The sequence below is a fragment of the Bombina bombina genome, chromosome 3, assembly GCF_027579735.1.
Source record: "Bombina bombina isolate aBomBom1 chromosome 3, aBomBom1.pri, whole genome shotgun sequence".
Taxonomy (NCBI): Eukaryota; Metazoa; Chordata; class Amphibia; order Anura; family Bombinatoridae; genus Bombina; species Bombina bombina.
The window spans coordinates 635544603-635560264 of NC_069501.1; the positions used below are offsets into that span (position 1 = coordinate 635544603).

The following is a 15662-nucleotide window of genomic DNA, read 5'->3' on the forward strand; positions in this document are numbered from 1 at the left end:
TGTTTTTTGTTAAACTTTTATTTGGGTGTGGATTATTTTCAGCAGGAATTGGCTGTCTTTATTTTATCCCTCCCTCTCTAGTGACTCTTGTGTGGAAAGATCCACATCTTGGGTAGTCATTATCCCATACGTCACTAGCTCATGGACTCTTGTTAATTACATGAAAGAAAACATAATTTATGTAAGAACTTACCTGATAAATTCATTTCTTTCATATTAACAAGAGTCCATGAGGCCCACCCTTTTTTGTGGTGGTTATGATTTTTTTGTATAAAGCACAATTATTCCAATTCCTTATTTTATATGCTTCGCACTTTTTTTCTTATCACCCCACTTCTTGGCTATTCGTTAAACTGATTTGTGGGTGTGGTGAGGGGTGTATTTATAGGCATTTTAAGGTTTGGGAAACTTTGCCCCTCCTGGTAGGAATGTATATCCCATACGTCACTAGCTCATGGACTCTTGTTAATATGAAAGAAATGAATTTATCAGGTAAGTTCTTACATAAATTATGTTTTTTTGTGACACTCTAAGCTATGGTTGGGCACTTTATATGTAAAGTTCTAAATATATGTCTTTAAACTTATATTTGCCATGATTCAGGATAATCAGTATTTCTTCATTCAGACTGTCAGTTTCATTATTTGGGATAATGCATATGAATAAATATTTTTTTCTTACCTTGAAAATTTTCAAATTGAATATTTTTCCCTGCGGGCTCGCGGGGGCAGAAAATGCTTCTTTTTATTGCGTAATTTTGGGCGCAAACTTATTTGGCGCAAAATTTTGTCATTTCCGGCGCCGTAGTTGACGCCGGAAGTTGTTTTCAGTTAACGTCATTTTGACGCATGTGTATTCAGACGATTTTTTTGCGCCAAAAAATGTGGGTGTCGGTTTCGGCGTCAGAGGATGTGGTGTCATACTTGGCGCCAAAAAATATGGGCGTTGTACTTAGCGCCAATAATGTGGCCGTCATTCTTGGCGCCAAAAATGTGGGCGTCTTTTTTGTTCCACTTTTTTCTCACATTATTTAAGTCTCATTTTTTCATTGCTTCTGGTTTCTAGAAGCTTGTTATTTTGCATTTTTTCCCATTCCTGAAACTGTCATTTAAGGAATTTGATAATTTTGCTTTATATGTTGTTTTTTTCTATTACATATTGCAAGATTTTTCGTACACTGTTCCTGTTTCAAAACATACTGAGGGATTCCTGTTGACTGAGTTCAGTCCTACCAAAGCTAAGTTCATTTTTATTAAATGTTATGAATGTTTATCTTTAGCTATGGTTTGTTATAAGTTATCATGATAAACTTTTACATGCAGAATCCATTAGTATTTATGCTTTATGTATTGCTATTCTTTTTACATCTTATATACAAGATATACTTAGAAAATTTTATAAGAATATTTTTCTGATTCTATTTTTAAGGCTTTGCCTGACATCGCGCCTTCTAATAAAATTTTTAGGTCTTTTTTAAACTTCTTTTTTAATTGTCGAAGTTTCAAATGACCAACAACATACTGATTTATCCTTCTCTGATGATGTTTTTTTCTTCATCAGATATTGACACTAACAAATCTACTTTTTTATTTTTTATTAGAGCACTTTTGTTCTTTGTTGAAAAGGTGTTGATTATTTTGGATATTGAGGTAACTAGTTCTTTTTCAAGACTAGCTAACATTTTATTTCTGCTTATTTTATCTTCTGTGTTTTCAGAGGTTTTTTTCCAGTTCCTCATACTAGGGAATGGAATAGGCTGAGAATTTTCTTCCTTCTTCAAAGGTTTTAAATTATATTTTGCCGGCAGTTAATTTCAATTTTGAGGGTTCTCCAATTTAAAGGGACACTAAACCCCCCAAAAAAGTTATCAGTAATCTCAAAATGAATAAATTTTATAGCAGTTTGTAATTTACATTCCGTTTCAAATTTCTACCATTTAGTAGTAATCATATTCTTAAAATTAGCCGATTTCCAAACCCATCGCCGGGTATGCTTTGCCCTAGGCGAATCCACACTGATAACCCAGGTTATGAAAATGGCGGAAGATTGCTGCAATGCGCATGCGCTACCTTCTACCGCCGGATATGCGTTGCCCTAGGCGAATCCACACTGATAACCCAGGTTATGAAAATGGCGGAAGATTGCTGCAATGCGCATGCGCTACCTTCTACCACCGGATATGCGTTGCCCTAGGTGAATACACAGCGCTAGCCTTCTAAACCGTCATCCTTTACGTCACTTACGAGATTCCATTGACATTATGTGGGTAATCTCGGCATCAAGGGCTGGATATGCGTTTGCGCGAGGTTCACGTTCGGAGTACGCATGCGCAGTGGGAAAAATTTATTACATAATCATATGCATAAAATCGGCATCTGATTGGAGATTGCTTTTCCGCTATTACAGCCCATATTTGAGGGTTGGATTGAGTGAGGTAATCATTGAAAATAAAAATGATATTTTAAAATGTATTGCTGCTTTGTTGGAGTGTAAAAGTATTTGATTAATGATATGATATTGATTGCTATGTGAAATTTGTATTCCGGTTCTAAAAAAAAAAAAAAGTTTTGGAATCCTTTAATGGGGCTATCTCTACTCCTGCTAAATATGCTATTGTTTCTATAGCAAAATAGTATTTATTTTCCTTTTAGATGGTTGTATCTTATTTAAGGAAAATTATTTATTTTCAGGTACTTTTCTTGGACCTGTGATTTATTTGGATGATTTTGCAATTGCTTCATTTTTCTGTTTACTTTAAGATCAAGTATCAGATTATGTTTTATTTAGCATTGTTAAGGGACAAAGTCTACTGCTCATTTGAGGTTCAGACTGGGTGCTGTTGCATTTGTCTTGTTGTCTTGCATTTGTTGATTATGCAAGTCCGGTGTGTTGACTGGTCCGTTAACTGGATTAACATGCTAATAATTTCATTTGTATCTTCATTTTATTGAATATTTTCGCAAATGAGGTTTAACCCCTTAATGACCGGACCATTTTTCAATTTTCTTACCCTTAATGACAATGGCTATTTTTACATTTCTGCAGTGTTTGCGTTTAGCTGTAATTTTCCTCTTACTCGTTTACTGTACCCACACATATTATATACCGTTTTTCTCGCCATTAAATGGACTTTCTAAAGATACCATTATTTTCATCATATCTTATAATTTACTAAAAAAAATTATAAAATATGAGGAAAAAATGGAAAAAAACACACTTTTTCTAACTTTGACCCCCAAAATCTGTTACACATCTACAATCACCAAAAAACACTGATGCTAAATAGTTTATAAATTTTGTCCTGAGTTTAGAAATACCCAATGTTTACATGTTCTTTGCTTTTTTTTGCAATTTATGGGGCAATAAATACAAGTAACACTTTACTATTTCCAAACCACTTTTTTTTCAAAATTAGCGCTAGTTACTTTGGAACCCTGATATCTGTCAGGAATACCTGAATATCCCTTGACATGTATATATTTTGTTTTAGAAGACATCCCAAAGTATTGATCTAGGCCCATTTTGGTATATTTCATGCCACCATTTCACCGCCAAATGCGATAAAAAAAAAAAAAAAGTTCACTTTTTCACAAATTTTGTCACAAACTTTAGGTTTCCCACTGAAATTATTTATAAACAGCTTCTGCAATTATGGCACAAATGGTTGTAAATTCTTCTCTGGGATCCCCTTTTTCAGAAATAAGACTTATATGGCTTTGTGGTTGCGTTTTGGTAATTAGAAGGCCGCTAAATGCCGCTGCGCACCACACGTGTTTTATGTCCAGGAGTGAAGGGGTTAATTAGGGAGCTTGTAGGGAGCTTGTAGTGTTAATTTTAGCTTTAGTGCAGTGTAGTAGACAACCCCAAGTATTGATCTAGGCCCATTTTGGTATATTTTATGCCACCATTTCACCGCCAAATGCGAGCAAATAAAAAAAAAACTTTACATTTTTCACAATTTTAGGTTTCTCACTGAAATTATTTACAAACAGCTTGTGTTATTATGGCAGAAATTGTTGTAAAAGCTTCTCTGGGATCCCCTTTGTTCAGAAATAGCAGACTTATATGGCTTTGCCGTTGCTTTTTGGTAATTAGAAGGCCGCTAAATGCTGCTGCGCACCACACGTGAATTATGCCCAGCAGTGAAGGGGTTAAATTAGGTAGCTTGTAAGGAGCTTGCCGGGTTAATTTTAGAGATCAGCCTCCCACCTGACACATCCCACCCCCTGATCCCTCCCAAACAGCTCTCTTCCCTCCCCCACCCCACAATTGTTCCCGCCATCTTAAGTACTGGCAGAAAGTCTGCCAGTACTAAATAAAAGAGTTTTTTTTTTTTTTAAATAAAAATAATAAAATATTTTAGTTGTGATGAACCCCTTCCTTAGCACCAACCTCCCTGATCCCCCCCCCCTCCAGCTCTCTAACCCTCTCCCCTACCTAATTACCGCCATCTTGGGTACTGGCAGCTGTCTGCCAGTACCCAGTTTGGCCCCACAAACCAAAGTATTTTAATTTTATTTTTAACTTTTATTTTTAATTATTTCTGTAGTGTAGCAGCCCCCCCACAATACCCCCTCCCCCTCCCAGATCCTTTTATATGGAAAAAAAAAATTTTAACTTTTTTTCCCCCTTCCTAACTTCATTGGTGTCAGTGTGGCTAATGCGTGCACGCGCGTCCACGTGCACACCCCCGTGCACGCGCGCGCGCATCGTGCACGCGCGCACACGCTCCCTCCCACCCGCTCAAACGGCACCATCGCTACCAGTGCAGAGAGGGCCACAGAGTGGCTCTCTCTGCATCGGAAGCTTGTAAAGGGGTATTGCAGGATGCCTCCATATCGAGGCATCACTGCAATACCCTCAGAGCTGCTGGAAGTGGTTGTGATCACTTCCAGCACTCTGTTAGACAACTGACGTACCAGGTACATCCATTGTCATTAACTGCTTGTTAATGCATGACGTACCTGGTACGTCAGTTGTCATTAAGGGGTTAATCTATGTCTTTAGCTGTTTTAGCTAGAAGAATTTTGTGATTTCTAACAAATCCTTATTTCTTTTTTTCCAAGATAATCAATTATTTGGTTCATAATTGGATTCAATTCTTAACTGTTACTCTGGGCTTCAAGATTGAGTTCTAAGACTAAAACTTTAAGCTTATTTTAGTTTGGTTGTTCTTACTAAGGAACAAAATCCTTAATTCTTACCCAAGTAACTTGTTTTTAATTGGAAGTTTTTTAGTTCAAAATCAGCTCCCTAAATTTGCATGTATGTGCCGTATTCCAGCTTGGCTGGTAAGGGGCAGGTTAAGATTTTTTTGAAATTTGTTTGGTTCTATTCGGTCCAAATTTCTTAGATTTTGGGTACAGAATAAAATTCAGAGTAAAACCGTCTGTGAGAAGTCTTTTTCTCTCTATTATATTCCAGCTATTCCAGTAATGCTAACACTTTCCTTAAATGTGTTTCAGTCCTATATATTTTGGGTAATGTAGAAGCGCGGCTGATCACCTGTTGGGGCTCAAGCGCTGCTCAGATCTGGAATCTTCTGGGGTATTTATTCCAGTTCCATTTTTAGGAACTGGGTTTTGGGGTTTTATTCAAAACTATTCATTGTTCCAAAGATAGAAAATCTTTTTATTATATAAATGTACCATCTTTTAGATTGGTATTTATATGGTCTATTCTGCCTTTTTTTGGTCAGTGATAGCATTATTTGTTTTCATTAGATACAATAGATGCATATCTTCATTTTCTGTTTTCATTCAGATTATTTTTATTTTCTGAGACTACGGAATCTCATATGATTCAACTTTGTTTTTTCAAGACATGGTTAGAGGATCTTTTTATCAAAAGCTCTTGATTCCTCACACAAGGGTCACCTTTTTTTAGGTTTCCAGATAGTTTGTGTCACTGTCTTTGTCTCTAACAGACAAGTGACAATTTTATTGGATTCCGTCTGTCAGTACCTTCAGTCTCTATTATTTCCTTCAGTTGCTATATATGCATGGAAGTTTTAAGTCTTATGGCTGCAGCATTGGATTCAATTCCCTTTGCTCATTTTCATAGAAAACCTTTCCAGTTTTTTATGCTGAATAATGGTGCAGGGATTCTAGGATTTCACTTTTTAAATCTTCGAATTCTAATGTTTATCTATCTTTGATTCGGTGGTTAAGATCACCATCATTTAGTTCTACAGGTCTCTTTAATTCTTTCAACCTGGACCATGATTTCTACAGATGCGAGTCTTTTAGGTTGGGAGGCTGTCTGAGGATCTCTGTCAGCACAAGGGGTTTGGAAATCTCAGGAGGCGAGATTACCATTTGATATTTTGGAACTCCGTGCATTCTCAGAGTTCTTCAGTTGGTTTCTTTTTGAAGAAGGCTGTGACAAAAGTATCTCGGATATTTGCTTGGGCTAAATCCAGCTCCTATCTAAATTCTGTGGTCTTTTTCCCAGGTATAGACATTTGGGAAGCGGATTATCTCTGTTAATCAAGCTTTACATCCGGGAGAATGGTCTCTTTACCCAGATATGTTTTTCAATTTTTCAGATGTGAGGGCTTCCAGAAATAGATCTGTTGGCATCTCGTCTAAACAAGGAACTTCCCAGGGGCCTATTCAGATCCGGGGATCCTCAGGCGGAAGTAGCGTATGCATTGACACTTCCTTGGAATTATCATTCTGCCTATATCTTTCTGCCTCTAGTTCTTCCAAAAGTGATTTCTAAAATTCTAATGGAGCGTTCGTTTGTTCTGCTGTTGGCTCCAGCATGGCCTCACAGGTTTTGGTATGCGGACCTCTTCGGATGGCCAGTTGCCAACCTTGGACACTTCCGTTAAGACCAGACCTTCTATCTCAAGGCCCATTTTTCCATCAGGATCTCAAATCATTAAATTTGAAGGTATGGAGATTGAACGCTTGATTCTTAATCATAGAGGTTTCTCTGACTCAGTGATTAATACTATGTTTCAGGTTTGTAAATCTGTCTCTAGAAAGATTTATTATCAAGTTTGGAAGACTTACATTTCTTGGTGTTCTTCTCATAAATTCTCTTGGCATTCTTTTAGAATTCCTAGAATTTTACAATTTTTCAGGATGGTTTGGATAAGGTTTTGTCTGCAAGTTCTTTGAAAGGACAAATCTCTACTCTTTCTGTTCTTTTTCACAGAAAGATTGCTAATCATTCTGATATTCATTGTTTTGTACAGGCTTTGGTTCGTATCAACCCTGTCATTAAGTCTATCTCTCCTCCTTGGAGTCTCAATTTGGTACTGAGGGCTTTACAGGCTCCTCCGTTTGAACCTATGCATTCTCTGGACATTAAATTACTTTCTTGGAAAGTATTGTTCCTTTTGGCTATATCTTCTGCTAGAAGAGTTTCTGAGTTATCTGCTCTTTCTTGTGGATCTCCTTTTCTGATTTTTCATCAGGATAAGGCAGTGTTACTTCCTGATATTCATTATTTTGTTCAGGCTTTGGTTCTTATCAAACCTGTCATTAAGCCAATTTCTCCTCCTTGGAGTCTTAATTTGGGTCTGAAGGCTTTACAGGCTCTTCTATTTGAACATATGCTTTCTCTAGACATTATTTAATTTCATGGAAAGTATTGTTCTTTTTAGACATCTCTTCAGCTAGAACAGTTTTTGAATTATCTGTTCTTTCTTGTGAATCTCCTTTTTCTGATTTTTTTCATCAGGATAAGGTGGTTTTTGCTATCCTCATTTCAATTCTTACCTAAAGTTGTGAATTCTATCAACATTAGGGAGGAATTATTGTCTTTTCCTAAGACTTCTTTGGTAAGATTCTTACATTCTTTGGATATGGTAAGAGTTTTGAAATCCTATGTTGAAGGTATTCAGATTTCAGACAGACGTCTAGTCTATTTGTTATCTTTTCTGTTTTTAGGAAGGTCAAAAGGCTTCTGCCATTTCTTTGGCATCTTGGTTAAACTTTTGATTCATCATGCTTATTTGGAGTCGGGTTGATTCCCGCCTCAGAGGATTAAGGCTCATTCTACTAGGTAAGTTTCTACTTCCTGGGCTTTTAAGAATGAAGCTTCTGTTGATCAGACTTGCATAGCAATGGCTTGGTCTTCTTTGCATACTTTTACTAAATTCTACCATTTTGATGTTTTCTCTTCTTTAGAAGCAGTTTTGGTAGAATGGTACTTCAGGCAGCTGTTTCAGTTTGATTCTTCTGCTTATAATTTCAGTTTTTTTCATTATAAAAATTGAAACTTTTTGATTTGGGTAGTGGATTAATTTTTCAGCGGAGTTGGCTGTCTTTATTTTATCCCTCCCTCTCTAGTGACTCTTGCGTGGAAGTTCCACATCTTGGGTATCTGCTATCCCATATGTCACTAGCTCATGGACTCTTGCTAATTACATGAAAGAAAACATAATTTATGTAAGAACTTACCTGATAAATTCATTTCTTTCATATTAGCAAGAGTCCATGAGGCCCACCCTTTTTGTGGTGGTTATGATTTTTTGTATAAAGCACAATTATTCCAATTCCTTATTTTTTATGCTTTCGCTCCTTTCTTATCACCCCACTTCTTGGCTATTCGTTAAACTGAATTGTGGGTGTGGTGAGGGGTGTATTTATAGGCATTTTAAGGTTTGGGAAACTTTGCCCCTCCTGGTAGGAATGTATATCCCATACGTCACTAGCTCATGGACTCTTGCTAATATGAAAGAAATGAATTTATCAGGTAAGTTCTTACATAAATTATGGTTTTTATGCCTCAGGATTAAAGACCTAAGGGTAAATCCTAAAGCTTCTTACCGTTTTCATTCCTTTCGACAAAATAAGGAACAGAAACCTAATCCTTCCCTCAAAGAATCTGGTTCCAAAACTTCTTCAAGTTGGAATAAATCCAGACCGTTTAAGAAACCAAAGCCAGCCCCCAAGTCTGCATGAAAGTGCGGCCCTCATTCCAGCTCAGCTGGTGGGGGGAAGATTAAAATTCTTCCAAAACATTTGGGCAGATTCTGTCCAAAATCAATGGATTCAGAGTATTGTCTTTCAAGGGTACTGAATAGGTTTCAGCGTAAGACCTCCTGTGAGAATATTTTTTCTCTCTTGCATCCCAGCAAATCCAGTAAAGGCTCAAGCTTTTCTGAAGTGTGTTTCAGACCTGGAGTTTTCAGGGGTAATCATACCAGTTCCATTTCAGGAACAGGGTCTGGGGTTTTATTCAAATCTATTCATTGTCCCAAAGAAAGAAAATTCATTCAGGCCAGTTCTGGATCTGAAAATTTTGAATCGTTATGTAAGAGTGCCAACTTTCAAAATGGTGACTATAAGGACTATTCTGCCTTTTGTTCAGCAAGAGCATTATATGTCCACAATAGACTTACAGGATGCATATCTTCATATTCTGATTCAGCCAGATCATTATCAGTTTCTGAGATTCTCTTTTCTAGAGAAGCATTACCAATTTGTTGCTCTTCCATTTGGCCTAGCAACAGCTCCAATAATCTTTTCAAAGGTTCTCAGTGCCCTACTCTCTGTAATCGGAGAACGTGGTATTGCAGTGTTTCCTTATTTGGACGATATCTTGGTACTAGCTCAGTCTTTACATTCTGCAGAATCTCACACAAATCAACTAGTGTTGTTTCTTCAAAGACATGGTTGGAGGATCAATTTACCAAAAATTCCTTGATTCCTCAGACAAGGGTCACCTTTTTAGGTTTCCAGATAGATTCAGTGTCCATGACTCTGTCTCTAACAGACGAATAAAATTGGTTTCAGCTTGTCGGAACCTTCAGTCTCAATCATTCCCTTCAGTGCCAATGTGCATGGAAGTTTTAGGTCTCATGACTGCAGCATCGGACGCAATCCCCTTTGCTCGTTTTCATATGAGACCTCTCCAGCTTTGTATGCTGAACCAATGGTGCAGGGATTATACAAATATATCACCATTAATATCCTTAAATCCCAATGTTCGACTCTCTCTGACTTGGTGGTTAGATCACCATCGTATAGTTCAAGGAGGCTCTTTTGTTTTTTCAACCTGGACTGTGATCACAACAGATGCAAGTCTTTCAGGTTGGGGAGCTGTCTGGGGATCTCTGACAGCCAGGGGTTTTGATATCTCAAGAGGCGAGGTTACCAATCAATATTTTAGAACTCTGCGCTATTTTCAGGTCTCTTCAGGTTTGGCCTCTGTTGAAGAGAGAACTGTTCATTTGTTTTCATACAGACAATATGAAAACTGTGGCATATGTCAATCATCAGGGTGGGACTCACAGTCCCCTAGCTATGAAAGAAGTATCTTGGATACTTGCTTGGGCGCAATCCAGCTCCTGTCTAAATTCTTTGGTTCATATCCCAGGTATTGCAATGAACTTTTCCTAGGAACTAGATAAGTTCTATATGTTAGGTGAAGTATGTAGGTATTCCTTTTATCCAACTCAAAATGAAAAATGAGTAGGTTGTATAGGAATAGCAATTTTGTATCTAATAGATAGTGTTTCACAAAATAACAACAAGTTGTCTTGTGACAAGTAAGCTTCTGCAGCGAGAGGGTTGTTGGTAACGATATACTTTGTAGAATGTCATTCCATAATCCATGTGGTAGTTACTTAGAGCAGTGTGCACATAACATAGAACCAGATTCCCTTTTTAGAGTTCATCTGACTAAATTACAACAGGCAAGTTTTGTCACAGATGCTGTGTTAACACAATCAATTGTTAGGTAAGGATGTTAATATACTTGCGGTCAGTTTGAGTGAGTAGTCCGGTTTAGATCAGCGGCCTCCAGGGTTTGATGCGAGCAGCGGTTACCGACACTGTGTGAGGTGGATGTCCGGTCTGCGGCGATGTGAAACTGAGTCGGGTTTGGATGACGTCAGACCCAGGAGGAATTCAGCACACGCAAACACTGTACTCTGTGGAGGTGGTAATCCGGAGTGAGCCTTAGGTGATATCGGCTTTCCTGTAAAGGGCTAACAACAGGTAACGAAAGTTTCTGCAGGTGTGAGTTTGGTAGTTGGCAGCAAGAGTTAAAGGGATTTTGTGCTCTTAAGATAGGAGCTAGGAGGAAGATCCCCAAGAATAAATGTGGCTAATATTATTATACTTCAAACCAAACAAAGCTAATAATCAAGCAGTTAGTGAATGGAATGACTCCACCTTTTATGGGGAGTAGTAGCTGGGTGGAGACTACCAATTAAAGGTATATCATGACAGGTATAGACAATTGGGAAGCGGATTATCTCAGCCGTCAGACTTTACATCCGGGGGAGTGGTCGCTCCATCCAGATGTTTTCTCAGATTGTTCAGATGTGGGGTCTTCCAGAAAAATATCTGATGGCTTCCCATCTAAACAAACTACCCAGGTTCCTGTCCAGGTCCAGGGATCCTCAGGTGGAAGCGTTGGATACGTTAGCAGTTCCTTGGTGTTACCAACCTGCTTATATCTTCCCCCCTCTGGTTCTTCTTCCAAGAGTGATTTCCAAGATCATCATGGAACAATTGTTTGTGTTGCTGGTAGCTCCAGCATGGCCTCACAGGTTTTGGTATGCGGATCTTGTTTGGATGTCCAGTTACCAACCTTGGCCACTTCCATTAAGGCCAGACCTTCTGTCTCAAGGTCCGTTTTTTCATCAGGATCTCAAATCATTAAATTTGAAGGTATGGAAATTGAATGCCTAGTGCTTAGTCATAGAGGTTTCTCTGACTCACTGATTAATACTATGTTACAGGCTCGTAAATCTGTTTCTAGAAAGATTTATTATCGAGTTTGGAAGATTTCTATTTCATGGTGGTGTTCTCATAAATTCTCCTGGCATTCTTTTAGAATTCTTAGAATTTTACAGTTTCTTCAGGATGGTTTGGATAAGGGTTTTTCTGCAAGTTCCTTGAAGGGACAAATCTCTGCTCTTTCTGTTTTATTTCACAGAAAGATTGCTAAGCTTCCTTATATTCACTGTTTTGTACAGGCTTTGGTCCGTATCAAGCTTGTCATTAAATAATTTTCTCCTCCTTGGAGTCTTAATTTGGTTTTGAAGGCTTTACAGGCTCCTCAGTTTGAGCCTAATCATTAATGGACCTTAAACTACTTTCTTGGAAAGTGTTGTTCCTTTTGACCATATCTTCTGCTAGAATAGTTTCTGAATTATTTGCTCTTTCTTGTGAATCTCCTTTTCTGATTTTTCATCAGGATAAGGCAGTTTTGCAGACTTCATTTAAATTTCTACCTAAGGTTGTTAATTCTAACAACATTAATAGAGAAATTGTTGTCCCTTCTTTGTGTCCTAATCCCAAGAATTATTTGGAGAGATCCTTACATTCTTTGGATGTGGTAAGAGCTTTGAAATATTATGTTGAAGCTACTAAAGATTTCAGGAAGACTTCTAGTCTTTATCTTTTCTGGTTCTAGGAAAGGTCAGAAGGCTTCTGCCATTTCCTTGGCGTCTTGCTTAAAGCTTTTGATTCATCAGGCTTATTTGGAGTCGGGTCAGGCCCCGCCTCAGAGAATTACAGCTCATTCTACTAGATCAGTCTGCACTTCATGGGTTTTTAAGAATGAATCTTCAGTTGATCAGATTTGCAAAGAAGCAACTTGGTCTTCTTTGCATACATTTACTAAATTCTACCGTTTTGATGTATTTGCTTCTTCAGAAGCAGTTTTTGGTAGAAAAGTTTTTCAGGCAGCTGTTTCAGTTTGATTCCTCTGCTTATGTTTGAGTTTTTTCTTTTCATTATGAGAATAAACTTATATTTTGGTTTGTGATATTTATTTTTTTCAGCGGAAAATGGCTGTTATTATTGTATCCCTCCCTCTCTAGTGACTCTTCTGTGGAGTTCCACATCTTGGGAATTACTACATATGTCACTAGCTCATAGACTCTTGCCAATTACATGAAAGAAAACATAATTTCATAATTTATGTAAGAACTTACCTGATAAATTAATTTATTTCATATTGCCAAGAGTCCATGAGACCCACCCTTTTTATGGTGGTTATGATTTTTTGTATAAAGCACAATTATTTCCAAATTCCTTTGTTGATGCTTTTTACTCCTTTCTTTATCACCCCACTTCTTGGCTATTCGTTAAACTGAATTGTGGGTGAGGGGTGTATTTATAGGCATTTTGAGGTTTGGGAAATTTTACCCCTCCTGGTAGGATTGTATATCCCATTTGTCACTAGCTTATGGACTCTTGCCAATATGAAAGAAATTAATTTATCAGGTAGGTTCTTACATAAATTATGTTTTTTGACCCAAATAATACCGCTTTAAAAATCAACCCCGCTCTCTCTCTTTACGTCATGCTGGGACCGTCAATCAATCTTATCTGTGTACCGCGCCTGCATATGATAAAGTAGTCTCACAATCATGTTGGCTCGAGACTCATTCTACAAAGTAATTTTATTGGCTGGATGCCATGTCAGGTTGATTAGAGGGCAGGTCCTGTAACCAAAGCTGGGGCAGCAAGTTCAGCTACAGGCGCGTTGTGCATGCTGAAGTACAGTGTCCATACAGCCATCATAGACTCAGTCATAGCCGATTTCAAAAGTTTGCATAAGAGAGAGATTTCTCACACATCTACGTTGGTGAGGTTCTTCACTCAGAATCTAGAGTGAAGAGCCTCACCGCCATACATGTGTGAAAAACCTTTCTCTTATTTTGCATACTTATAAAATCTTACAGGTGGTCACCTCAAAATTAACTTGCGGTCCACTGGTTGACCGCGATCACAGTCTTGCCCACCCCTGCTCCAAATCATGAGAAATTGGGTTTCATGTCCCTTTAAGCTGTGTTGCTGACATTTCTGTCTATAGCCTTGCTTTGTTCACAGTAGAATGTAAATAAAAGGAATTGGCATTAAGATTTTCTTTTTTTTGGTGATAATAAAATAAAGAAAAACAACCTACTACAAGCTCATCTTAAAAGACCATTAAATGCAGTAGAATTGCATAATTAACAAGTGCCTAATAAAAACAATACACCTACTCTTAATTTCAAATAAACAGTAGATATTTTTTTTCTGGCAATTTTTTCTCTAATTGTTTTAACCCCCTGTATCATGTAACAGACATCAGCCAATCACAGATTAGTATACATATATCCTGTGAACTTGTGCACATGCTCATTAGGATCTTGTTCCCCAGAAAGTGTGTATTTTAAAAAGACTGCAAAATTTGATAATCAAAGTAAATTGAAAAGTGTCTTAAAACTGCATACTCTTTCTGAATCATAAGTTTTTTTTTACTTGAGTGTCCCTTTAAGGCTCTCACATTGCCTTTTTTTTTTTCTTTTTTTCCTTTCAGATTCTGTATCAACAGGTTCAGTGTTTGGGCGCAGCACCACTCTAACCATACAGACTTCGCAGCTAAATACACCACAAGACACGTCCTGTACTCATATTCTGGTGTTTCCTACATCTGCATCTGTGCAAGTAGCTTCTGCTACGTATACAACTGAAAACCTTGATCTGGCTTTTAACACAAATAATGGTAGGTACCTGTAGTAATTCAAGCACAATATAATCTATTTCTGGTACTATACAATAGTAAGTGGAGAAGGGATAGATACACATGTGCACTATTTTAACACTCATATGCAAACATGGTTTATTCCCTTTATCAAGCTTTGAGGAGTTTACATCAATGACATCACACAGTTAAGTCATCCTACAAGACAGTATCCTGAATGTGTGTCATTGCATGTTGTTTTGCAGGTTATGCAACGTTCCCCTTGTATTGTCAGTGGTGTCATATTCAGTGGCTTTGCAGTCAATGTCACAACTTGTATTTGGTAGTTTGCATTTGTGGTCCTGATCATTATATCAGTCCATTCTCTTGAAATGTATCATATATTTTTTTCATACAGGTGGTGATAGTCCCTGATCCATTACTGCTGGGAATTAGTCTTCCTGGCCACTAGGAAGAGGCAAAGATTCCCAAATCCCAAGAGCCCAATAAAACACCTCCTACCTTACTGGCAACTAGTCTTTTCTTTGCCTCCGCAGGAGGAAGGTAAAGAATGAACGTGCTTTGTACTTTGGAGTTTTGGACTTTGAGTCGCAGGGAAGTTCCCATGCCTCTCCTAGTGTACTGTCAACTCACCCCCTATCATCTATACAGTGTTAGTTACACTGGATTTCTTGTCTCTACAGGACTGATGTGGTTGCTGACAGACTCTGCATAAGGGTAAGTACTGTTGTTTTCTTTATATTGCTATGGTGCATATTCTTTTACTTAATAGTCTTTCCCTTTCACTGGGAAACAGGTAATGGGGTCTATCGTTTATTGGGATCTAGTGGAGTCCCTTGGCCCCTAGATATTTGTGCGCTTTTCGCCGCTGTGTCCACCATTGTTTACCGGGTCTTGATAACACTTCAGTGTTTCACAGACCAGGTCGCTAGTGGGGAACACCCCAGAGGGCTACTTTGGTTCTGAGGGGTGGGGCATTCTTAAAGCGGCAGAGTCTAGCACACCACCATCTTCAAAATTTACCAGCCACCACTGCACAGAACCTTTGCAATTTGTGCTGACAGTGGTGCAGGACAGGTGTCGTTTTGCATTATTTTTTTGAAGGTGCAATCTTTCCCCAGCAAATCAAGAAATCGTATTGAGGAATGAGGGTAAAAAGAGGAGGGGGAATTTTTTTCCTAATGTTATAGATCCACATTAGCAGACTCTACTCTTCC

At 38.0% G+C, this 15662-nt stretch overlaps 1 protein-coding gene across 1 annotated transcript in view; it reads left to right on the forward strand.

Annotated features, from left to right (window-relative positions):
- MED13 (mediator complex subunit 13) overlaps positions 1 to 15662 on the forward strand; it is a 1182528-nt gene that overhangs the window by 956973 nt on the left and 209893 nt on the right. The window contains exon 26 of the mRNA XM_053707341.1: positions 14281 to 14466. Coding sequence (XP_053563316.1) covers positions 14281 to 14466 — 186 coding nt within the window. The remainder of the gene's footprint in view (positions 1 to 14280; positions 14467 to 15662) is intronic.